The sequence below is a fragment of the Doryrhamphus excisus genome, chromosome 21 (assembly GCF_030265055.1).
Source record: "Doryrhamphus excisus isolate RoL2022-K1 chromosome 21, RoL_Dexc_1.0, whole genome shotgun sequence".
Taxonomy (NCBI): Eukaryota; Metazoa; Chordata; class Actinopteri; order Syngnathiformes; family Syngnathidae; genus Doryrhamphus; species Doryrhamphus excisus.
The window spans coordinates 7,753,202-7,780,380 of record NC_080486.1 but is presented as its reverse complement, the minus strand read 5'-3'; the positions used below and the strand labels follow the sequence as shown (position 1 = coordinate 7,780,380).

Below are 27,179 nucleotides of genomic sequence, written 5' to 3'. Positions count from 1 at the left end.
ATACTGCTGCTGTGATGGACTGCTCTTGTAGCATGCTAACATGAGCACAGCTAATGACTTAGCGAAATGGGACACACAGCAACAAGACAATCACACGTGCGACTCTATTTGTATAATTACGTGTTTGTCTTGAAGTGGAATGACGCTGAACTTCCGGTAAGTCATTTTAAGTGTGCCTTTTTATTTTTTTCATTGAGTGTCCACATTGGGCTAGCTTACTTGCTATACTGGTAATGTGACCTAAACAAAGTGAATGCAAACAGTAATAGTTCTTTCCTCATTCGCTTTTCTTGAGTATATAACTTCTGTAAGCCTAACAAACTGTCATTATTTACGCTTAAATATATTGTAGATACTAGTAGTACTTGCTAGCCATAATGCAGCGTTATCAGCGTCCATGAGTTGCGGTAAGGAATGAACAGATGTTAAAGCCATCAAACAAGAAAACATTCCATTTATTTTGCATGTATAGTTATTGTGGGGTATCATAATATACCGTAATTAGATACACATCATCCATATTCATTGCAAGTGCTACTCATCCAAAATAGCAATGGAGGAGTCTTCTTCCAAGGTGTTTTGAAGGTGTTTTCGGCTTTTGTTTCGTCATGTTATTAACTTACTGTCTAGCCATGCAGCGTGTCTTAATTCGCGCACTTTCCTACTTACACGTAGCATTGTGAGTGCTTAAGTGTATTCACGGTGAAGTATGGTATACTACAATGTAGTGAGCTGTCAGTACCCGGATGTTGCACTCAACACGCCCCATATGGTGAGTGTGCAGTGATGGACGTTTGCCACACTCAATCATCGTCATCTTTGCTGCTAGCGGAGAGGGAGGGACTAACTCGAATGGTTGCAATTCACAATTTCAAATAAGAGAAGAAGCGGATACAAATTACAATTTTCATATTTGACTGCACTACACTGTCATAAATCAGTCTTTCAGTGTATATAGTGTACATATTAAAGACAGTAATGCCTGATAATTGAAATGTAACATTGTCATCTGTATTTAAAGCAGGGGTCTCAAACTCAATTTACCTGGGGAGCACTGGAGCTAGGGTCTGGGCAAGGCTGGGCCGCATCAGGTTTTCATAAAAAAAAATGCATTTATTAAAAACAGAAAAATATACAAACTTTTTCAGTGCTTTGGATCCGATTTTCTACAATAAAAGCTCTGATAAAACATTCCACTATTCTCAAATATCTTATTTTTTTTCTGCACAAAATAAGATGAAAAATAAATAAACAAAGAAAAGAAAAAGAAAAGAAAATCAATCAATCAGTAATAAATAAATATAATTATAATAAAACTGCAAATAATAAAAACTTAAGAAATCACAAATAGTTGGTGGGTAGACAAATTATTTTTTTCAGATAAAAATTAACAAAGCATTATTAGAGCCCTGTAGACATGACAAAACACGACTATAGTCACATTTATACTTTTTTATTTACAACATATTGCGCAACTGCAGGGTCTTGAGACACATGCTAACTCGCAAACTAGAGAGCTAGCGACCTAAACGGTGGCCTTCAAGTTATTTCCTTTAAACTTAAATAGCCAAAAACTTACCACTTCCACAAGGATAGGGAGGATAACTATTAACAGTTATTTAACATTTAACATGAACATTAATCAAACATAATAATTTTTTCTGGGTACATGATACCATACAGCATCCATATCAAACTTGCGCGGGCCGCACTAACATTAAACTTTCATATCAAGGCGGGGGCCTCAAACTAGTGTCCTGCGGGCCACATTTGGCCCGCGGGCCGCGTGTTTGAGACCCCTGATTTAAAGGAACCTTGAATGGATGGAAATGAAATATGTACATAAGTATTTGTAACATTGTGTCCAGGGTGTTGAGCATGTTCACCAGCCCATCTCTGATTTGAAGACTTGGTGACGCCACAGAAGCAATCCACCGAATTCCACAGCAGCGGAGTCTCAGGAGTAGATAACATCAAAAGGATGGCTTCGCCGTTTGTGCCTGTCCCTGTGCCCTTTGACAGAGCCTCATCAAATGCTAGCAAAAAGGTGAAACGGCCACAGCGGGCTTCCTCGCTGGGAAGCGTCTCCAGCAGCTCGGCGTCTTCATCCCCAATAATCACTTCCACCGTGGACGAGCATGGAAGAAGATGTGGAAGGTCCCCACGCCAGTCCCGGGGCAGCCGGAGCCAAACGCCACCGCCTCTTCGGGGCCCGGTATTGCAGACGAGGGTGAATGGGACACTTGAGCGCTCCTTGGAGTTTCCGAGCTGCCCTCGCTCTGTGTCGGATCCTGTCGGGAACCAACAGGGAGGAGACGAGGAGAGGCCAATCACCCCAACGGTGCTTGGATACGAGGTTATGGAAGAGAGGGCAAAGTTCACGGTACAAACCAGTACTCTATCTGCATTGGAGTGATTACGCTTTCATATGCTAATTATGCTCTCAAGGTACTCAGATTCTTTTTCCATAATCCAGTAATATTGTTGTTTATTGGACAGTGGAAAATGAGAAATAATGGCATTCCAAGGTCAAACATCACAGTTAGAACGCATAAAAAGACGTTATGTTTTTAAAGTTTAGATTAGATGATTAGATTAGATTACATTCAACTTTATTGTTATTTCTTATGTCACAGGTACAGGGCAACAAAATGCAGTTAGGATCCAACCAGAAGTGCAAATTTATAAATACCTTATTAGTATAATAATAAATAATAATATAAATAATAAATAATATAATAATAAATGAAGAAATAGAATAGAGCTGTAAATGGACAGATATATGTACAAACTATAACAGACTTATACAGCGTGGATATATACAGTTATAATACAAATGAGAATAAAGTACAAATATTCAAGTCGTATTCTAATGGAATGTGACGTTTAGACCCCCCATCCCAAATTGTCATAACTCCTTGTATATGAAATCGAAACATCTAATGCAGGGGTCTCAAACTCAATTTACCTGGGGGCCACTGGAGCTAGGGACTGGGCAAGGCTGGGCCGCATCAGGTTTTCCAAAAAAAAAAAAAACGCATTTATTAAAAACAGAAAAATATACAAATTTCAGTGCTTTGGTTCCGATTTTCTACAATAAAAGCTCTGATAAAACATTCCACTGTTCTCAAATATCTTAATTTTTATTTTTCTGCACAAAATAAGATGCAAAATAAATAAACAAATCAAGAATAAAGAAAATCAATTAATCAGTAATAAATAAATATAATAATAATAATAAAAACTTAAGAAACCACATATAGTTGGTGGGTAGACAAATGATTTTTTTCAGATTAAAATGAACAAAGCATTATTAGAGCCCTGTAGACATGACAAAACACGACTATAGTCACATTTATACTTTTTTATTTACAACATATTGCGCAACTGCAGGGTCTTGAGACACACGCAAACTAGAGAGCTAGCGACCTAAACGGTAGCCTTCAAGTTATTTCCTTTAAACTTAAATAGCCAAAAACTTACCACTTCCACACGGATAGGGAGGATAACTATTAACAGTTATTTAACCTTTAACATGAACATTAATCAAACGTAATAATTTTTTCTGGTTACATGATACCATACAGCATCCATATCAAACTTGCCCGGTCCGCACTAACATTAAACTTTCATATTAAGGCGGGGGCTTCAAATTAGTGTTCTGCGGGCCACATTTGGCCCGCGGGCCGCGTGTTTGAGACCCCTGGTCTACTGTATTATCACAACCTATTTTACTGTCTCTGTGTGCTGCAGGTTTATAAGATCCTGGTGAGAAAAACTACAGATGAGAGCTGGGTAGTTTTCAGGAGGTACACAGACTTCTCCAGACTCAACGACAAGGTGCGTTTGTTCATGCTTGGATGGAAATACTGTAGACTAATGGCTATGTGACCATCGAGTTGGGTCATTCGGTATCCTCTAATGGCTCAGACTTGAACCAGACCATTGTTTTTCCCAGCCTTTTGTTTTTGGTTGCGTTGTGGAAGTGATTACAAAGAAACCACTCTTTCCAAACGGTCCTAGCATCCCGAATGAACTGTGGAGCACGTCTCTCATGTGGCAAGGGGATGGACAGTTTGGTTACGAATAAGAAAGACTGAAACATGCAGAATTCATAAGAAAAAATTAAATAGATGCAGTAGCAATGTGCTTGATAACTCTGGAAAGCTCTTTGTAAGCCTCTTGACGGTACAGTCAAGTCGTGATGTCATCATCCAGCGCGACGTGTCCAGGTCAAAACACATACAGTATGTGCGCATTGGTGTATTCTTGCTAGTTGCTGCACCATTCTTTAAAATGGATGCTCTGATCAGGAGGATAATCAACACAAAAAAGGCCCTGATTTATTTGCTGAGGAATTTACATACTGTCCCTCACCTTTGGACGCAAAGTGCAGGTTTGGAACTCACTATTTAAAGGGACCTACTATGCTTTTTCCACTTTTCTGACCTATAAATGTAGTTACAATGTTGTATTCTCGTGTTAAACGATGCCAACGTTTCAGATAATGAAGTTTGCGCATTTGGAAGTGAGCTTTGAAAGAAGTTAGGGATGGTCAAAACACTCTGTTTCAAAAGGCATGGTAAAACTGGCCGCTTGTGATGTCACAGAGGGACGGGTTTCCTTATATGGGCGTGTCTGTAAGCCAGAAGAACTCTCTGCCCTCTCCCATGCTCTGCTCCTCTGTTTACTTGCTAGCAAAGCCACATTTGTTTACAATTCCAGTATCCAGTTGTTTATTTCTGAATGAATTTAAAGTTACTGAATCGTTTGGGATCGTAACGTTCATATGAATCAAATTATTATTATTACAGTTCATGACCTTCGCCAATAAATCGCTACACTGATGTTTCTGTTCTTAATTGACTTTCCCCAATTTGCATTTATGACCTCCTTTCTGCAATTTGTTAAAACTTAAGACTTCAAGTTGCCACTATAACTAAAAAAAACATAGTCCAGCTTCTATGAAGTGACTCACTGAAAATGGATCCTACGTGACCAACGTTTTGGGATATACCGTCGAAAGTCGTCTTACGCCTACGGTGCTACTGCACATACTGTAGCATCAGTTTGGCATCAGGAGGTGCTGTTTATTTGCAATGAATTAGCTTGACACTTTCTCAGACAACACAAATCAACACACTCCCTCCCTTCAAGTGCACTCACCGCGGAGACTATGTGGGTATTGAAATAAACACTTACACAATAATATACATGCAAAACAATACAATTTTATAGATAACTTCTTGTTGGGGAAGTGTGGGCATGGGCTGTCCACCCAACATTTGAAAATTCTTCAGTTGGAAGAATGAACCTTTAGCGAATACCTGTAGTTATTGCAGCACAATCAACAGTGGATTAAATAAATTAGGTTTAAATGGCTGCAGAAATCAATGAGCAAGTCAGTCATTCATTCATTTGCTATGAAGCTGTTCAGGATCAAGGGCAAGCTGGAGCCTGTTTCGGTTGACATTGGGGGCGAGGCAAGGGTACACCTTAGGACAGGTCGCCGGTCAATTAAAGGGCCATACCTATAGGCAATTACAGGCTGTCCAAATGTTACGACACTTCTTTGTTGCGAAACGTCTCATAAATTATTAAAAGGTGCTCTCCCTTTCCGTCTCTTACACCACAGATGTTACCAATTGTGGTTTAGCAGAACAGACTGAAGAAATAAACATCTGTATTTGTCACAATTCCAAATGACATTTGGTAAAAAATGTTGTTCACGCCCAACAACACTTAAATTGACAGAGATAGATTTTGGTCTTTTTAAGCATTACCAGAACTTCCTTCCTTGGCGTATTGATTTCACATAGCAATATAGAAACAAATGCTTACAAGCTAGAATTAACTTTTGTAAACTCAAAGATAAAAACATTGCAGCAGTGGCGACAGATCCGATTTGTAGCGTTTCCTTTTTGGTAGGGGTCTAACGTGTCAAGGACGCATCGCAGTTATACGGCATAGAATTTATCCCGGATTTAATGGTTGCATTTGTTTTGCGACGCAGCGACACTGTCCGTGAGCGTGCACCATTTTGCGCTGTTTTGTTTGTATTAACTTAGGAGATCAAACGCCTCAGTAAACTTTGATTGTCAGGACAAAAGCTCCGCTGCCCGAGGCACCTTCATTCCTACTTGAGAAAACTGTCTGTGTCGGTCATCTGTGTTCATTTTGTTTAAAACTTAAATATTCCCAGCCACGGTACCTTCATTTATGTTAGCCTAAGCTCCCTCATGAGGCTAACTGCTAACACCAACTCCTGAAACGCACATCAATTTATCCAGGGTGTCATAATTATCTCCCTTTCATTCATTCATTCATTTTCTGTCGCTTTTTCCTCACGAGGGTCGCAGGGGTGCTGGAGCCTATCCCAGCTGCCTATGGGCGAGAGGCGGGGTACACCCTGGACTGGTGGCCAGCCAATCACAGGGCACATGTAGACAAACAACCATTCACACTCACATTCATACCTATGGACAATTTGGAGTCGCCATTTAACTTAGCATGTTTTTGGAATGTGGGAGGAAACCGGAGAACCCGGAGAAAACCCACGCATGCATGGGGAGAACATGCAAACTCCACACAGAGATGGCCGAGGGTGGAATCGAACTCTGGTTTCCTAGCTGTGTGGCCTGTACGCTAACCACTCGTTTTCCGTGCAGTCCCCCTCACTCCATCATGTAAAAAAAAACTAATAATAATAAATGATGATTATTTTGTGGTTGATTGTGGCCTATTATTGGTCCAAAAATATCGTAAGACAGCCGGGGATGTAGAGTCCAACATGACATGACATGGTCATTTTCAAACCTTGTCTAAGTTTAGAATGAATAAATTGGAGGCTAAACAATTAGCTTGGTAGCTAGCTGTCTCTTGCGTCCCTTTGGAAAGCATGTAGCCTGCGCGTAAGAGTTGTGGTAATAGGTGTGTAAATGTAACTATAGGGGTGTTATCTTATGCCTACAGGGCTCTAAAATGTCAATAAAGTATTTAGAAGGTCATAAACAGGTTTTCTATCCTCTAACTATGAAAATATGCTATTATAATGTAGTTATAAATGTATAACTGTGAGCTGTGAGGTCTGCGCGCTAACCACTAGCCCGCTGTGCCGCCAATTATCGACCTGTTTAACCGATTATCATGACAGGCTTAGCCATCACCTTATGTGAGCTTAAATCATCCTAAATCTCTTCTGAGAAGAATGTCTCTGGTGCACTACACCTGGTAACCTGGATTCCCATGTGGACACACCCACCACTGACATAAATATGGAGACTCTGTATCAAAACATTTAGAAGTGAAGAAGCCTTTTGGATTTAAGGTGGAACCTCCACAGTTTTGTTGGATCTGAACATGTTCATCAACCAGTGACTGGATTACAATGACGTGGACAACTTATAGTCACATGTATTGTATGCAAAGTTAGGGAGGAGCGCAACCATTCCATGGTGTACCCCGCCTCTCGCCCGAAGACAGCTGGGATAGGCTCCAGCACCCCCGCGACCCTTGTGAGGAAAAGTGGTAGAAAATGAATGAATGAAGCCTTTTGGATTTAAGGTGGAACCTCCACAGTTTGTTGGATCTGAACATGTCCATCAACCAATGACTGGATTACCATGACTTGGACAACTTATAGTCACATGTATTGTATGCAAAGTTAGGGAGGAGCGCAACCATTCCAAGGTGTACCCCGCCTCTCGCCCGAAGACAGCTGGGATAGGCTCCAGCACCCCCGCGACCCTCGTGAGGAAAAGCGGTAGAAAATGAATGAATGAAGCATTTTGGATTTAAGGTGGAACCTCCACAGTTTGTTGGATCTGAACATTTTCATCAACCAATGACTGGATTACCATGACGTGGACAACTTATAGTCACATGTATTGTATGCAAAGTTAGGGAGGAGCGCAACCATTCCAGGGTGTACCCCCCGCCCCCGCCTCTCGCCTTAAGTCAGCTGGGCTAGGCTCCAGCAAACCCTCCGTGACCCAAGTGAGGATAAGTGGCATAGAAGATGGATGGCTGGTTAGGGAGGATCATGTGTGTGCTATGCTGCTTGATGAAAAACAGGGATATGGGGGGGTGGGTTTCTCCGATGTAAACTATACCTCAGTTCCAATTCAATGGTGGGAGTTTTTCCATATCCGATTAATGTTTCAGCCGTTTCCTGCAAAATAACGCTCTCATCTGCTGTGCATATCCTGCGAGCATCGCTAAATGGCTGACGGCGCCCCCCTTTGTGTGTCTTCCCTCCCGCCGACCCGACGAAGTTGAGCTTGTGCAGAGCCTCTCATTTAGCCAAGTGACAGGAAGATGTTTTAAGAGGTCGTTTAGTTTCAAATTAGTTTTCATTGAGGTGATGGCTCCGTGCCGTAAGTGGAGGCCATTTATTTTTTTTCCCCGGCTCCCTTGTCCCACTAGGGGAAAAGATAACATGCCTATATAATTGACTACCATTTTTTTGTAAGACACTACAGCAGGTATAACAGGGACTGACACATGAGGTGATGGCTAACGGAGCCGAATAAGGTGTAAAATTAAATAATGGGCCGCACTAAGTGTCTGCTTGTCACCTACTTGATCGTTGCGGGGGGAAAGAGCATTGAAAAGAATCGAACCTTTGAAGTTGTTTACCCCTTGACCAAGACCATCTGCTCAGCTTTGAGCTGTGGGTCGGTATGTTTTCTAAAGTACCCTGCTATTTCGCTTGACACGTCTCGTCTGTGTTAAAACATCCATGTGTTTTTACTTTGTGTTCGAACATCTTTATTTTTGACATAATGATTACAGATTTGGAAAGCATTAGTCATTGACTTTAACATGTGGTATGAGTTGGGGTGCCACTTTTGACAGAATTTACATAGAGAATATCCAGTGCTGATTTGTGAGTTGAAAAAGGGGTGAAAATTGCTTATTTTTGGTGTTCTGCTTTGTCACATAAAAAGGTATGACAGTGTAATTGCCAATTTATAATGCCCGCTTGAAGGGCTTCACTATGAGGTATGAGTTGACCCAAAGGCTAAAGAGTCAGTTTACTGGTAATAGAGTAACTAATCAGACAAACGGCTATCAAACACGTTTGACCTTAACCTTTTGTGCTGTGTTCTGTAAAAAGCTTTTGCTTCAAAGGAGCTGAGATTGATGTGAAAGTAAAAAGCAATGTCGATAACCAATCTTGAAAACGAAAAAAAAAAACTTGCCTCAGTTGCGTTAATAAAGTAAAAACGGTCCACAATGCCAAAAGCAAATCACTGCATCAGACACACACACACAACCAATGCCAGTAAATCATGGCACTACGTCCGCCTTTGGGAAGTATGCCTGTAACTCACACAGTACCCTTATTTCAAACTGTCTATTGCTGAAACCTGGAAATTATCTTGGAAAACGAACCATTGCTTTTTTTTTAGCTTGTCAATTTTTTGAAACATTGGCAAATGAATCATAAACCAAGTTTTACAGTTTATGCAGCAGGATTGTTTCAGCTCTAACTGTGACCAACTAAGGCTGGATGTTATATTATATACTACATGGTTGTAGTTGTTATATACTACATGATTCTAGTAACACAATTCCCATTTGTATTTCTCCCAGAAACAATCATGAATCAAAATGAATTGCATACGTTTCCGGACAGTTTGTATTGATTGCCATTGAAATACTGTATATGTATTACGCGCTAACGATGGATCTGCGCGATCGATCGATTGATAGCGCTGCGCCCGAGATGGAGCCATCATTGGCGCACAAATGGATAACTGTCTTGCGCTGGAGACCGATGCTCTGACACTGATCTGCTAATTGCATACAATGACAGGGTTAGGGTTAGGGTTAGGGTTAGGGTTAGGGTTCGGGGTTAGGGTTCACACTCCCCCCGCCGAGAACGGGAACAAAGTGAACTGCCTGACAATTAATCAAAGATTTGAAAATTGCATGCATCGACTTCTTGTTGATTCTTGTAAGTAACAACACTCAGCGCTGCCATCTGTTGGCATCTAAACAAACTACACACATCCATCCCGGGCGCAGTAATATACCATCGATCGTGAGCGCAGAAATCGATCGATTTGTGCGCTAACGATGGATCCATCTCAGGCGCAGCGCTGTCGATCGATTGCGCAGATCCATCGTTAGTGCGTAATATATTTATTGCCATTGAAATACTGTATATGCATTGACCCAAACAACACACACCACAATAAAACCTTATTTATCAAAATTACAGCATATGATATTCTATCATTTTATAGCAAATTGACAAATTGTCATGGAGGTATGGGAATAAAAATGACTACATTAGTGTCTGAAAGCTTAGTGTTCAAAAGTTGTGCAGTGCCCTTGAACGCTTCATGAACAGCACCTGACAGTGCAGTAGACAAAAACAAAGTCGTTCATTGTTCTGTGAGCTTTACATGAACAAATATGTTGTCCGTTAAGTGTTTCATCTTGAAGATTGAATTTGTATTTTGTACTAAATAAGAGCTCATATGGTGCTGTGACTTACTACGTGTATGTTCTGTCTTGATCTGTGTTGGGTCAGTTTTGGTTCTGTTGGATCTGTTGAATTCTCTTTGGGGTTTTCACTTCCAGGGTCACCACAGCAAATCAATCTCCTCCATCCAACCCTGTCTTCTGCATCTGTCACTCTCACACCAACTACCCTCACTACATCCATAAACCTCCTCTTTGGTCTTCCTCTACGTCTCCTACCTGACAGCTCTAAACACAGCATCCTTCTACCAATATATTCACTACGGCTCCTCTGCACATGTCCGAACCATCTCAGTCTGGCCTCTCTGACTTTATCTCCAAGGCCTCTCTAACATGTAATGTCCCTCTGATGTACTCGTTCCTGATCCTATCCATCCTGGTCACTCCCAATGAAAACCTCAGCATCCTCATCTCTGCTACCTCCAGTTCTGCTTCCTGTAGTTTCCTCATTGGCACTGTCTCTAGACCAAACAACATGGCTGGTCTCACCACAGTTATGTATATATTTGCTTCTGTTTAGAATATATTCACTATTGTTCCTCTGGACATGTCCGAATCATCTCAGTCTGGCCTCTCTGACTCTTCAAGGCCTCTAACATGTAATGTCCTTCTGATGAACATGTTCCTGATCCTATCCATCCTGGTCACTCCCAATGAAAACCTCAGCATCCTCATCTCTGCTACCTCCAGTTCTGCTTCCTGTCTTTTCCTCAGTGACACTGTCTCTAGACCAAACAACATGGCTGGTCTCACCACAGTTTTGTATATATTTGCTTCTGTTTAGAATATATTGTTAAAAATAAGCATCACACGGCTGTACCTGTGTTCATCAAAGAGTATGACAATTTTTAATGCCGATTATGATGGTATAAATGCATGTCTTTCAAATAATATATATGAATATGATGTCACATTGACTTGTTTGATACCTATGTGACATCCGTGATATGACGGTAGGTGAGGGAGTAAAGTAACTTGTAAATTCAGTGGACTGCAAGAAGACTGGTATGTAAGAACTATTGTTGTTTCAAGACAGTAGTAAATTAATGTTATCAAACATGTTTGCTTCTTTTAAGAGCACAGGTTTAGGGCTTACATGGCTTCAGGTCAAATGTTTGAAAGTGTACAGAACTGTGAAAAGTTTGGGAACCACTGGTCTATCGCATTACCGGTACATCTGGTGTAAATAAACTGTCTGCCGCCACTGGCCAGTGGAGCAATGTCCATGTTACCTGCATTGGGTTAAAATGTATTATAGACTTTTTATTTATTGGTTCCTTCTGTGTTATTGCTGTCTGATGTTGATACTTCAATTGTTTTCATGCATTTTGGCCTTGTGAGCATGTGGCTTGTTTTATTTAGGTGTTTATTTGCACGATCAAGACTCTGGGGTATGATCACTTTCATTTTTTGTGCAAGTAAAGACAACATGTGCTTGTTTCTAAATGTCATCTTGGTAATTTTGGTTGCTGTTACCAAAGTATGACTTTACCAGAACCACACTACTGCAGTAAATTTAAAGAAACTACAGCAAAAGTGCAGAACATTAAAAGAAAAACGATTGCCAAATTGCCAATAAATTGGGGCAAGGGTCATTCCAGGCCAACATAAAATGTTTAATGATGTATTTATTGTCTAATTGTTTATGTGCAGGTGGGTCGTATCAATGATTACCTGATGTATGAGTATTTAACTCATGTATGTGCATGTCTGTGTGTGGTCTAGTTAAAAGAGATGTTTCCTGGATTTCGGCTTTCACTGCCCCCAAAACGGTGGTTTAAAGACAACTATGACAGCGACTTCCTGGAAGACAGACAGTTGGGACTGCAGGCTTTTTTGCAAAACCTAGTTGCACACAAAGACATTGCTAACTGGTATGTGACATCAAATATTTCTTCCCTCTTAATCAGGTCTGAACAGTGGCTTGCAAAATAACTTCTCAACATACCGATCTCTTTTGTTGGACAGCCAGGCAGTGAGAGAGTTTTTATGTCTGGATGAGCCGCCGGGGCCTTTTGACAGTTTGGAGGAAAGCAGGGTAAGTGTGTGTGTGCCTGCAGATGTTTCTGTGGTTTTGTGGTATTGTTTTTCATCTAGTTCGTGAAAAAAAATATGAAAATGGATTCTAACTTTTATTCACAGAGGCATTTTGTTGCTTGTGTTAAGGATGTTGAGAAAATGTTTTCTTAATATTACAAAAAATGTTGGGTAACATTTTGATGCCGCAACATAATAAAAAAAATAATTACAAATTGACATCAATTGTATAACTTCGTGTAAATCGTGGGGATCTACTGTATCAGTGTTTATGCAGTTCAATTATGCCTAATCGAGCCAGTACAGAGCCAGTTCTGTCCAAAAGAAACTTAATGACGTACATGTGGCACATGAAAATGATTGAGAATATTTCGGTACGTATGTCATTTTGCCACAGCAAATGTCTATCTACCCACTTCAACCAATAAATATTTTTATACAAAGTTGTAAATTTTTTATCAATGTTATAAACCGTGAGGTTAATTCAAAAAGGCTTTTAATAGCTATGACTCAGGTAGTTAATGGCCCAATGGGAAAAACAACTTCCACTCGCACATCGTTGATCTTGCTTTTACTAACAACCCAGATAGGATTATGAAATCGGTGAACATTTTCACTGGGTTGTTTGATCGCAACTTTAAAATGGTGACCAGGAAATTACATAAGGTATTTCAACCCCTAATCGTATACATCGTAGCATACCAAAGCATTAGGCCGCACTGTTGTATGTTGCACAGAATTGATTAAATATATATTTATATTTTTTTAAATTGCTAAACAGTGTGTGTAACATGCCCAGTTAAACAGAATCCTACCAGAATAACCATTCATCGTCGTCTTCATCCGCCTCCTGGGAACTAAAACCACTAAAGTCGTCTTCTTCAGTGTCAGAATTGAACAGCCTCCTTCGTCACAAACTGTCTTCTATGTCGCTCTGTGTTAATTTTCATCTTGAGGCAAATTATCCCTTTAGCTTGAGCTGCCCTCATGACCGAAATTATTGATAGTAGATTTTTTGACACGATAAAGACCGATGAGATGTTCAACATCGGCCGCCGTCTTATGCAGTCCAAGCAGAAGCACATGATCAAACTTAAGATTTGTCAGAACAAAGTATCACTGCATAAGACAAAACATAATAGGAACTGTAGTTTTGCCAGTTCAAGCGGTGCAAAAAAAGTAGTTTATACAACAGCAATTACAGTAATAGGCTAAATTAAATCCAACATAGGCTAAATTAAATCCAATAGTTAAACTGAAACAAAGTGATCTCAATTTGGATCAGGATAGTTTTGCACTATCCAGTAAATTACAACAAATGATTACATTGAATAATGAATGAAAGAATCTCTTTCCCTGGCTAAATGAACCAATCTTGCGAGGTAAAAAAAAAAGCAAAGCAGACATGTTTTAATTAATATTTTGAACAATGAAAGACATCATACATACATGACTTGGAATAATATAACAAAAACAGACATACAAATTCCCCTAAAAAGGCAAAGAAAATTGAAAACCACTCAAAAGTGGAAGATTGGATTCTTTTCACCACTACTTTATTAACTCTGTGGCTGTTGAAAAGTAACATCACTGACGCCAAAGTCTAAAAGCTATTCTCTAAAGCCAAGGATGTCTTTGGAATGGACACCAGCATGCTCAAAGGCTTTGGGTTAGTCTTTGTTAATTAAATTGCATCCTTTCTAAACCACTCAAAAGTCTGAACTGGACTCTACCCAAACGCCTGGAAGTCTGCTATCACTACTCAAATTGTTGAACTTCTTTCAGTAATTCCGGGCTATTAAACATCCTCCGACTATTAACTAGTCAGGCACAGTGTTGACGGAAATTTCCCACCAAAATTCCCAAAAAATCCCAGAAACGTTTTCATGTGGCGAGGGACTTAGTCTTTCCATTAATGATATGCTGTAGTCGAGAAACGACAACAATATTGCCTATTAGTGCTCAGTTTAATGGAGGACTGATCAAGACAAGATTGGCAATTGCGAACGGAACAGCAGGAAGTAATCCACAAAACAAAGGAATTGGATGATAAAGTAGTTTTATGCACTTCCGCTCTAATTCCCGACTAATCCTGTTGCTTAGCACAACACACGAGATGCATGTTTATCTGCATACTCATCGGAAAACGTCCATCTTAATCTTGCGTGTGAACAGCGTTTGAAGTAACATGTTGTATGGAAATGTTTTTAACCACTAAGCACATTTAGTTTAGTTTAATAACACATTAAAAGCCAACATTTTCCATTTCAATTCTAAGTGATTGTGGTGGTTGTAGTCAAGGTGTTGAATGGACGCCAACAAAATCACATCAACACTCTGATGCTCTGGTCCTCTGTATGTTTCTTATTTGCATGTCTGTCCATTTTTTTCCTCCGACATCTGAATCAAAACCTGCGCTCCAGCCACGGAGGAAGTAAACTATGACGTGGTAAAGACGTGATTATGCAATGTTACAGCGATATATGTTGTCCGGAATGGCAACTTGCCAAAAACGGATCAATGTCTTTAGATCAAAGGAATATAAATGAAACCAGCGCGCCAGCCTCGGAGGAAGTAAACTATGACCTGATAAATTATAGATTGATTACCTTTTAAGCTATGTTACAGCGATATGTCGTCCAAACACAGATCAATGTCATTAGATCAAAGGAATATAAATTACACCAGTGCTCGAGTCTCGGAGGAAGTAAACTATGACCTGATAAAAACGTGATTATTTCCTAGTATAGCTTGTTTACCTTTTAAGCTATGTTACAGTGATATGTCGTCCGAACACAGATCAATGTCGTTAGATCAAAGGAATATAAATGAAACCAGCGCTTAAGCTTCAGAGGAAGTAAACTATGACCTGATAAAGTATAGATTGATTACCTTTTAAGCTATGTTACAGCGATATGTCGCCTGAACACAGATCAATGTCGTTAGATCAAAGGAATATAAATGAAACCAGCACTCCAGCCTCGGAGGAAGTAAATTATGACCTGATAAAGACGTGATTATTTCCTAGTATAGATTGCTTACCTTTTAAGCTATGTTACAGCGATATGTCGTCCAAACACAGATCAATGTCGTTAGATCAAAAGAATATAAATTATACCAGCGCTTGAGCCTCGGCGGAAGTAAACTATGACCTGATAAAGTATAGATTGAGTACCTTTTAAGCTATGATACAGCGATATGTCGTCCAAACACAGATCAATGTCGTTAGATCAAAGGAATATAAATGAAACCTTAGCAAAACCTCCATTCAAATATTCATTCATTCAATTTTTTTTTCATCCCACACATTTTGTGTCAATAATTGTTTTGTTTGCCTCCTTTAAAGGCTTTCTGTGAGACTCTTGAAGAAAGCAACTACCGTCTGCAGAAGGAACTGCTGGAGAAGCAAAAAGAGATCGTCTCGCTCAAGAGGAACCTTGAGGAGAAAGAGCAAGCCATTCTGCTGTTGGAAAAGCATATAAAGTCAGTATAGGAATGCATACACGTACCTTTTTGTTTATACTTGCGATGGCCTTTAAATCAGTACAGACACAGTACTTTGTCGTGGTGAGATTTTTCTCATGTGACAATTTTGATCTCATACAGCAAATAAAATATTCTATAGTAAAGCCTATTGGAACAACTCAAGAATCATTAAAGGCCTTGTTTACGCAAAAGGGGGGGGGGAAGTACAAGGATAAACTAGTTTTGCCATAATTCCCTATAATAATATTGTATTACTGCCATTTCCTGACTTTATATAATATTTTGGGTGTTATTAATTCATTCATTCATTTTCTTCCGCTTATCCTCACGAGGGTCATGGGTGTGCTGGAGCCTATCCCAGCTTCGGGTGAGCAGCAGGGTACACCCTGGACTGGTCGCCAGCCAATCACAGGTTGTTTTATCCAATCCCAGCCATTTTTCAGAAAGGCATCCCTCTTGGTACTGGCCATTATTGGATGATTTTGACAGATTTTTAAATGCACACAGAATATTGTGCTTTTGGACAATATACACATGGTATCAACAAAATATCAGTTCAACAAAACTGACACAAATTTAGCCATGTATATCTAGCCAAAATGTCTAAACAAGGGCTGACGGCGGACGAGAGGTTAGCGCGCAGGCCTCACAGCTAGGAGACTTGAGTCCAATTCCACTCTCTGCCATCTCTGTGTGGAGTTGGCATGTTCTCCCCGTGCATTTGTGGGTTTTCTCTGGGTACTCCGGTTTCCTCCCACATTCCAAAAACATGCTAGGTTAATTGGCGATTCCAAATTGTCCATAGGTATGAATGTGAGTGTGAATGGTTGTTTGTCTATATGTGCCCTGTGATTGGCTGGCCACCAGTCCAGGGTGTACCCCGCCTCTCACCCGAAGATGCTGGGATAGGCTCCAGCACCCCCACGACCCCCGTGAGGATAAGCGGTAGAAAATGAATGAATGTCTAAACAACTATGCCACAACATGAATGATACAAAAAATGTTTTTACATTAAAATAACTTTCTTTTCAAATATAACACCACTTCCAATTTTCACATTTGAAACTGGACTGTATGCATGGGTTTGCATGCGTGTGTTATAAAAATTTCCCTTCAATGTGTAACCACCTTCGCATCATCAGTCTAGCCGGATGTTTATTTGGTAACATATGGAATCTCAAAACTTGACCAACTTTTTAAGCTTATCGCCACAACCTCGCGCGAGGCAGGATTTTTTTATGACCTAGCATTAACTTATACAAACTCCCAACGATGCAGTAGCTTACGTTAACTCTCGGTCGAGGCGAGACGCCGTGTCACTATGTGAAAAAATAGTTCTTTGGTGTTATTCAACACAAACAATAACTGTAACATGGAACATGTTGGCATTTGCTTTGTGCTAGCTGTTTTCACACAGAAAGGAAAGACGAGTGTTAAGGATTGTGTATTTGATGGGCAGCACCTCCCACAAAAAAAGTGCAATTTTCCTTTAAGAAATGGTAAGAATTGCACACAATAATTATATTACATAACACTTTTACAATACACAACTTAAGGCGGTAAGTGTTTCTTGGCATGGAATGGATAGCCTTGTGACTGCACCTCAACACTTTAACTTCCTGTTTTCCATCGCTTTGCGGCCCCTTTAGGCTGCAAATCTGACCTCTTGAACAATCTACTTGTTATTGCCAAGTAATGAAATGCATTGCTACAAGATGCAGCAACTCATGTACACATTGTAACCATCTTGATGTGTTTTTCTTGTCTCGTGTTTATGTGTGTACGTACGTGCAATGCGGCGTCAGTGGCGAATGTGTGAGCTCACAGTCTCCGTGCGGCCTCTCTGCTCAGGAAAGTGAGAGCAGTGCAGACGTAGATATGGAATCATCTGCTGCAGAGGCTGATCAGGATATTCCCAGCAACAGCGGGTAAAGAAACAAAAACACACACACATGCCAACACTCATGTACACACATCATATGTAATCATCCAGATACAGACCCACAGGCACTTTAAATCTTAATGCAGCATTCCACTTCCCTTGAACAGTCTTTTCTTGTATACAGAGCAATAAGTGTCATATTGATTTGAAGCATTGCAGACTTTGGCTTTAAATAATACCCTAAACAAACCAGAAAACCCTCTTTTTAAAGAAAAAGGTCAAGTCAGGAGACTTTGCTCACTATTTAACTAGGCCTCTGAACGATATGACCACAAATATCACGATAAATTGGACAGTTTTACCTCTATGATAAATCCCCAACCACTGTATCTCTTTGCCATCTGAAAATATTTGCACATTATTAGGCAAATTAACTGCTTTTGGTTGATTTATTGACCAACTGGCATACATTACTTTCTATGAAATATAAAAGTAACCGTACATAAATAAACATTCAAAAGACTTGCGTGACTTGAACAATGTCATGTAGAAGAGGAGAAAAAAGAAAGAAGGCTCTTGTAAACTTTTTTTTTGGCGTGCAAATGGCATGTGCAAAGGCCTGTATTTGTGTAAAAGCAGTAATGCCTTTGTGAAGGTATAAATAATACCATGTGCAAATGGGGTACCTGCGTGCTCATTGGTCCATCGGTTAAACTCCTCCTGATCCCTTTTAATTAATGAGACAGGAAATGTGTACATATAAATGCAAACTGACCAACCTAATATCTCACTATTATTATTGATATTTATTTACCAGGGATACAATAATACAGATAATGCAAAATAAAAAATCAGGAAACAGGTGACTTTCTCACGCCAATGTATTTTTTGATTTGTATAGTAAAGATGAAAAGTGCAGTTTTCGTTTTTTTATGCCGTCTGCCGCCAGCTACCACAAGAGCCGTGGAATGCCGCCTGCTGCTTGTGGGGATTTCGGGTGGACTTTGATGTCGGCCAACTGATGTCATGTGACGATTGGGACTTTAGGCCACAATATAATATAATTTCGAATCGAATCAAGACCATTTTATTGAATGGTTCGATACTGATACATGTATTGTCACATATATATTTACTGTTTTCCTTACATTCTACAGTGGTGATGCCCCAGTCTGAAAGAGTCCAGTAATGTGAGGTACAAAATTGAGATGTTCTGCAGACTATCCCAATGGGATTCTGTCTTTCTGCTTCCCAGTCATATGCATCCCACACTTTTCTGCTACTACTTTTTTCTGTTGTTGTGGTTAGTAGTTTTTTTTTTTTAAGTTTAACTTTAAAACAAAATAAGCTTTGAATCCTTTCCTCCTGTCAAACATTATTTTTCAAAATAGACTTGTCTTGTTGGGGTCAGATCACTTTCAGTTCATTTGCTTCGGTACTAAATTACTAATGACATTATTTTTATGGCATTGCAATAAAATACTAGACCGACTGATTATATCTACTATATTGGGTAATATGAATGTAAATGTGACTATAAGGGTGATATCATGCTAATAATACTAAAAGCTGTATTTAAAAAATATATTTTCTTTGCCATAACTACAAAAATGTAGTTTTTTTATGTAGAAAGAATGCGACTTGGCGGAAATTGACTTACCACGGGCGAGTCTGGAACCAATTAACCAAGATAAACGAGAGATTATTATTTTGTGAAAGGTTCACGGGGTGCCTCCTTACCCTCGAACTTCTTTCTGATGCACTCTCAGCATCATAAGATTTTCTTAGCAGTCACATCTTATTTTCAAAATGCATCATTTGCCCAAAGTGATGATGGCAAAGCAAACCCAACCCTAAGCCCCAACGGCGAAGATGAACGATTGTGTTCTGAATGATTCGATTGTCAAACGAATGTGTCATAGCCATTAAGCTACAAATAAATGTTTGCCCTTTTAAACAAACAATCACATGAGACCGAACCCATGTCTGGGTTATCTAACACATGTCGTTTGTTGCGTATCGAATTAAAGATCTAAAAGCTTTTTAGTCGAAAAATCTAAATCCCTGGCCATTGCCAGAAGGGCATAAAGTCCTGGTCCAAAATTGTTTTTCCACTAAAGTGCCTGCCTAAGCCGAAGTTGACATAAATAGTTGGCAACATTTCAGAACAAATAAGGTAATATTGAGAGGTTGCAGTTAGGCATGGACCAGTGAAGTCTGAACTATCAGCATCCAAGTAAATTCCGGTGTATAAGGACAGAACTGATTTATACATACAATGGTCTGAGGACCAATCATGAGCTCTGAAAAAACTAATCTTGTCAACTCATATTAATATTACTCAGTGACTCATGGTGACAAAGAACGCTAAACTCATCACACAGCAACTTAACACTCAAAGTACCTTGGTATCGGTACAGGTTTCAAATGTTTTCCCATAATTCATTGCGACATAGAAAAAAGGATGGATGCCCAGATGCCAGAGTAGCCTAGAGGGAGGCTGACGACATTGCAGTGCCTCAGTTGGCAAAATTTCCGAACCAATAAGGTAATATTGAGATGTTGCAGTTAGGCATGGACAGGTTACCACTTTCAAATGAGTAACATTGTATAAAAAAGTCAAGTCTTAACTATCAGCATCCAAGTAAATTCAGGTGTATAAGTAAATTTAGAGGAAATAACTGATTTATACATACAATGGTCTGAGGACCAATCATGAGCTCTGAAAAAACTCAAAACAAGCTTGTCAACTCATATTAATATTATGTCACTCATGGTAACAAAGAACGCTAAACTCATCACACAGCAACTTAACACTCAAAAGGTACCTTGGAAATATACAAAGTATCGGTACAAATGTTTTCCCAGAATTCATTGCGACATAGAAAAAAGGATGGATGCCCAGATGCCAGAGTAGCCTAGAGGGAGGCTGATGACATTGCAGTGCCTCAGTTGGCAAAATTTCCGAACCAATAAGGTAATATTGAGATGTTGCAGTTAGGCATGGACAGGTTACCACTTTCAAGTGAGTAACATTGTATAAAAAAGTCAAGTCTTAACTATCAGCATCCAAGTAAATTCAGGTGTATAAGTAGATTTAGAGGAAAGAACTGATTTGTACATACAATGGTCTGAGGACCAATCATGAGCTCTGAAAAAACTCAAACAAGCTTGTCAACTCATATTAATATTATGTCACTCATGGTGACAAAGAACGCTGAACTCATCACACAGCAACTTAACACTAAAAAGGTACTTTGGAAATATACAAAGTATCAGTACAGGTTTGAAATGTTTTCCCATAATGTATTGCGACATAGAAAAAAGGATGGATGCCCAGATGCCAGAGGAACCCAGAGGGAGGCTGACGACATTGCAGTGCCTCAGCAGCAGGCACCAATGAATGTTTAGGTTGGGCAAACTTTTTGCATAAATTCCGGATCGTACAACCTCGTGGGCATTTGCCCTTCCAGGTTCCACTGTAGTGACGCCAATTTGTGAGATATGAGTGAACTGATAATGATTTCTCCCCAACTGTGGCGTGTTTTCTTTGTAACTTTTTACCGTCTCTGTGGTTCTTAGGCTCTCGTGCATCCCTGCATCACATGTTACTAACACGTGACTATTGCCGTCTATCTCCATCCTCTGTTTTGAGAATTAGGAAACCGCATCAGCGGTATAGAATGCGCACATTGGCTCCAGAGGAGCATTTGTCTTCCTCTTGTGCTTTCAGCAAATTCAGTTGAGTTGCTGGTGTTGCAATAATGAACGTTCGTCCTCCAAGGAGATCATTCGACTCCTGCACCTCGTCTTTTGCCCTTTTGCGTGGCTGTCAGCACTTGGAATCATAAAAATGTGCCCTAGTGAGTTAATGACTCTCTTCTGCTGTTACTCTGCAGCGGCACATGCGAGGTCCACCTGGGGAAATCGTCTGCCTGTTGGTGCGGGCCTTCACTCAGCGCCTCTCCTCCTGTCATCCAGGTCACCCAGCTTGGCCAACTGACGGATCATTAAGACAAGCATCCTCTTCTGCTCTTCCTCTTTCATTTAGATATGACTTTTACACCCCCTCCATTCCTGTAAGTGGGCTCGAGTGGTAGACGTGTTTTGTTCAAAAGCTGTGAAAAGTAAGCCTCTTGGTTCTGCTACAGCCTGTTCCACTTACGCCTATATTGTCTCCATATGAAGGGTCATGGGAGATGTCGTCTCTTCTCGAGAAGACATTCTGAAGGCAATGTAAGTTTCTATATAATATCTGGAATTGCTTACCAGCTCACACGACGTAAACGTCTCGTCTTTACCCTCCCCATAAACCTTTATGCCGCCTATTTGACTTGTTTCATCCTGCTGGTTCAAAGTCAAAGTATTGCCTTTTGACTAAAATATAACAGAAAACGGATGCTTCGATTTTAAGTTCTTTTTTTTGTTATGCACACACCTACTTTGCACTGCCAGTACTTGAGACACGTCACTGTTAGGATTGTGGGGGGAACTGAATAAATGCTGTTAAATGCAGGAAAGGACACTTAATGTTGCGGTAGTGCACCACTTGATCCCATTAGCACCATCTTACCCCCTTCCCCTTAAGTACGTCACTCTGCTGTATTTGCATCTTTATTCATTGTAGATAAATGCAACTATAATATGCAAAATGTATTGACTTTCACAAGCATCAAAACCAAAATACATCATGTCTTGGTGGAACTATTTTATGCAAAAGCGAAAGCTGCGGGACTATGCTTTTGATAAACGCAATGCAGCCAAATGCAAATTCATCCTTCCTGTCTCCTTGTCACATTCCATAATTACACGCACTTTCACATGTCTGGTATCAGAAACGTTTACAACACTACACAGCACCTCCTGTCAAGGTGATTGCGATAAGGAAGTTGACGTCGGATCTAAAGCCGCTTTGTGACAGTAACTATTTGGAACGAAAGTTGAAGTCATTACTTCCTTCACTGGAATAACTGAGCCTTAGTTTTGCTGAGTTGAGTTCAGGGGTGCCCAAAAATGAAAAGATGCCACTTTGATATTTTGCAAACCAACACTTGTAGATATGCTAAGAAGTTTTGAACATGTTTTTTGTGTGTATTATGACTTAATTTGCTTTCCCTGACCTAATTTTCTTTCTAACATAAACTAAAAAATGAATATTTTGACTTTATTCGCGTAATTTTTTGTGCAAATTCAAGTTGATGTCGGATCTAATGCCGCTTTGTGACAATAACTATTTAGAACGAAAGTTGGAGTCATTACTTCCTTAACTGGAATAACTGAGCCTTAGTTTTGCTGAGTCAAGGTCAGGGGTGTCCAAAAATGAAAGGATGCCACTTTGATATTTTGCAAACCAACACTTGTTGATATGCTAAGACGTTTTGAACATGTTTTTTTTTGTGTATTATGACTTAGTTCGCTTTCCCTGACCTAATTTTCTACCTAATTTTCTTTCTAATGTAAACTAAAAAAATGAATATTTATTCCTGTAAAGCTGTTTTTTCGGTTTAATCTTTCTAGTAAATTGGCGTCTTTATGATTTTGTTCCCAAAATAGTGACTTTATTCTCGTAATTTTTTGTGCAAATTGAAGTTGACGTTGGATCTAATGCCGCTTTGTGACAGTGACTATTTGGAACGAAAGTTGGAATCATTGAGCCTTAGTTTTGCTTAGTTTTGTTTTCTGGTCTTTTTTTGACCTAATTTTCTTTCTAACGTAAACTAAAAAAAATTATATTTGACTTTATTCCTGTAAAGCTGTTTTTTTTTTCAGTTTAATCTTTCTAGTAAATTGTCGTCTTTATGATTTTGTTCCCAAAATATTGACTTTATTCTCGTAATTTTTTGTCCTAATATTCTTTAATATATCACACAGCAACTTATGACTTTATTCACTTTCCCTGACATAGTTTCTTATACCTAATTTTCTACCTAATTTTCTTTATAACGTAATCTAAAAAATTTGTATTTTGACTTTATTCCTGTAAAGCTGTTTTTTCGGTTTAATCTTTCTAGTCAATTGTCGTCTTTATGATTTTGTTCCCAAAATATTGACTTTATTCTCGTAATTTTTGCCCTAATATTCTTTAACATTTCAAAAAAAAATTGTTTATATTTTGACTTTATTCTCTCTTGTACTGCTGATTTTTCAGTTTTTCCTGCTGTTAAATTTAACAATAATAACAGCCGTGAACAGGCCGCACTTTGGGCACCCCTTGGTCTGACGTTAGCTTCCCATCCATCTTTTCAGGAAAAAGATAGCCTTGCTTCTTTCTATCAGTGGGAATATATTTATAGCATGCTTAAAAGCCATAATTTTATGTGTGTTTTCACTCTATGCGCCTATACCTACACTTAATAATGAACTCTTCTAAATATGCCTTGGTGTGAAGCACTTTATGGATAAACAATAACGCGTGCTTAAATGTGCTTTTTTGTTCTGATATCAAACGTGTGCCTTTTTGGATGACTGAATCTCTTTCCGAACGGGATCTAAAATGCTATTGTTGTAAATGATCCTGTTTCTGTCATCGTCTAACGTCTTTACATGTATTCTAAGTGCCTTTCACGTCTTTCACATGTTTCATTTGGTGGTTTGTGGTTGCTTTATAGATGCCTATATATATATATGTGACGCTGTTTGGAATAGGCTGGACCGAGATGTTTTTATAATGTGGGGTGAACTTCACATTTCTATATTTGGTGTGTGTGTGTGACGGGTTAATAAAATATTTTTAAAAAATCTCAATACTGTACATAGACTGCAGGACATGCCGTGTATCTGGAAGGAATATTTAATTGATACATTTTAAGTGGAATTATGTAATGTGCGCACATAAATGTATACCCACAGTCATTGTCTCATGTTTTGAAAAGGAAGTTGTGGGTTCCTTCTAAAGCTGGATGCTATGAAATTGCAATAAAAGTCTTGATATATTCAAGCATGATTGTTTCATATTTATTTTGATAGCAAGTCAGCATGTACACGTGCAAAGAGGATCTTATGATTGGCTGGACTGTGGTGGATCGTGTTAAATGGGGTTATGTTGTGTGTGCAGCTTAGAGGGATTTGAATGTCCTGTAAGACCGATGTTTGTGCAATGGTTTGAAATTGATTTTCCATCTTCAAGCTGGAGAGAATTGCTTGTTTTTCCACTCAACAGCTTGCCGCTTTTCTTGTTGTCACGTCTAAAAGTCGTCTACGCAGACCAAACTTATTCTACACACCTGTTGGTCACATGTTCCGGTACTTTAGCTCACATGAAAAATGGCTAGGTTCAAACAAACAGGTGTTATCCTCGAAGTTGTGCATCCGATCCAGATGTAAATACCTGGATATAAGAGTTAAAAGGTTGCTCTGACATTTATCTCCATGTCAAAACTCAAATGTTTTGAGTTTACATGGAAAATAAAAGGAATTGGCATCACTGTTTTTGAAGGGCACTGCAGCAGCAGAACCCATATCTGGAAACAATAGAAAATAATTAACTGTGAGGGTCATAAACATTTGGAACTCAGACCTTGGAACTTCAATAAATACAATTTACAGGAATTAGAACCTGCCCTTGTCATCTTGGATAGGCTCCAGCATACCCCTGTGACCCTAATGAGGATAAGCGGCATAGCAGAACTAGACACGGATAACAATAATTGACTGTATTACTTTAACCAGAGTATTAAATCAAAGGACAAACTATTTGTTTCAACAGCAGAAGCCTTTGTCAACTTCAATAACACGATTGCAGTACATGCAAAACATGAATCAGTACTGAAAAGGGGATTTGGAAGGTTATGAACTTACGAATGTAAACAAGAACAGAAGTGAAGGAACAGTTGCCATAAACGTCAATTTCAAAGTACTGGAAAACACAGCTAATTTAAATGTATAACCATTGAAATGTGTCGGCGAAAATATCAGTCAAAGTACCAAGTACTGACGTTTTAAAGAATATGGTATGCAAACAAAGAACAAAGTTTCCATATATGGTGATTTCAATATTGACAAATTAAATCCATACAAACAAAAAACAGATGTATTAACACAATGTACAGCATTCAGTCTATTTCCAATAACAACCAGACCCACTAGAATTACACCAATCAATAACCTTTATTGCAAGTGACTAGTTGATCTTTGCCGCTCTACCATGAGAACACTGGGAAGCAATATATCAATATATATCAATCTTGAACCTATTTATGTTTATCTCTGTGAACATGAATCAATGCATAGTCCTGTAATTGTCACTGTCCAGAGGTGTCGGAGATTACAGGTTATTAAAACAAAAATAACGGGTGTTTTGCCTCCTTGCGTCTCGGTCAAAACAAACAGAAAGGCATTCAGCATAACAAAACCTGTTTTCACTCATGGTTTTAATCAGCTGTGTCAAAAACTTATGGAAAATTTGAAGTAACATGAAGATGCGAAAACCAATCCAGTGTAAGTCAATATACAGTAATCCCTGGTTTATTGTTTTTAATTGGTTCCAGACCTAACCATGATAAGCAAATTTCCACAAAGTAGGATTACCCAGTGACCCAGTGTAGAATACTACATATCACAGGTCAACATGCGGAATAATACCTGATAACAACAAAAAAAACAGCAAAAAAAAAAAAATCATGTGACTTATTGTGATGTGGGGTGAGACGGTGAGCAGTAAATACAGTATGGGACCTTCCCACTGCCTTAAAGACCCTAACACAAGGGTCTGCAAACCTTGCGTCAACCATCAATATCAACTCAGCAAATCCCACCAGCCACCTGAAATCGCAACGATGGCGGCCCGAAAGCCCTAAAGCCAGCCACAAAGAAAAAAACTGGACCTGCTAGCGTAATTGGATATCTTCCACCATCGTCGAAGACACCAGCCCCTGTCAAGTACTGATGTCATCGTATTTGGTGAGGACAAGTCTGTCAAATAAAAAAAAAAACAGGGGTGCACAAACTACTGTAGAGTTATTTATATGTATATACGTAGTATAGTATGTCCCTACGAGGACAGCTCTTTTAAAGATTGTGAATGATCTCAGGTGTCAGTCTTGGTGCTATCGTAAATGAGCTAATTCTCTTAAATAAACAAACACTTGTCTGCCTTTCTAATTCTGTGCACAATTGGTTCACATCCTATCAAGGTTCATGGTAATTATGCATTAAAATATATGTGGTGTCCCCCCGGGATCAATTTTAGGCCCCCTTTAGTTTCCCTTCTGCAATGTGATGAGACATGAGACATGAATTTAATTTTCACAGCTATGCTGATGATACACAGCTGTGCGTCTGA

The 27,179-nt window shown here is 39.3% G+C and overlaps 1 protein-coding gene across 1 annotated transcript; it reads left to right on the top strand.

Moving 5' to 3' along the window:
• snx16 (sorting nexin 16) lies at positions 1–24,836 on the top strand. The gene is made up of 8 exons (XM_058060382.1): positions 1–156; positions 1,869–2,383; positions 3,754–3,840; positions 12,220–12,368; positions 12,463–12,532; positions 15,878–16,014; positions 17,823–17,945; positions 21,799–24,836. The coding sequence occupies exons 2-8, from the start codon at positions 1,982–1,984 to the stop codon at positions 21,911–21,913; spliced, it is 1,083 nt and encodes a 360-aa protein (XP_057916365.1). The 5' UTR covers positions 1–156; positions 1,869–1,981; the 3' UTR covers positions 21,914–24,836.
• Positions 24,837–27,179: the final 2,343 nt, after the last annotated feature.

Excerpts from the sequence above, each read along its gene's own strand:
- snx16 (XM_058060382.1), top strand. The coding sequence starts at position 1,982 with ATGGCTTCGCCGTTTGTGCCTGTCCCTGTGCCCTTTGACAGAGCCTCA. Across the intron at positions 2,384-3,753 it reads AAGAGAGGGCAAAGTTCACG|GTTTATAAGATCCTGGTGAG; the intron begins GTACAAACCAGT and ends TGTGTGCTGCAG. Across the intron at positions 16,015-17,822 it reads CTGTTGGAAAAGCATATAAA|TGGCGAATGTGTGAGCTCAC; the intron begins GTCAGTATAGGA and ends ATGCGGCGTCAG.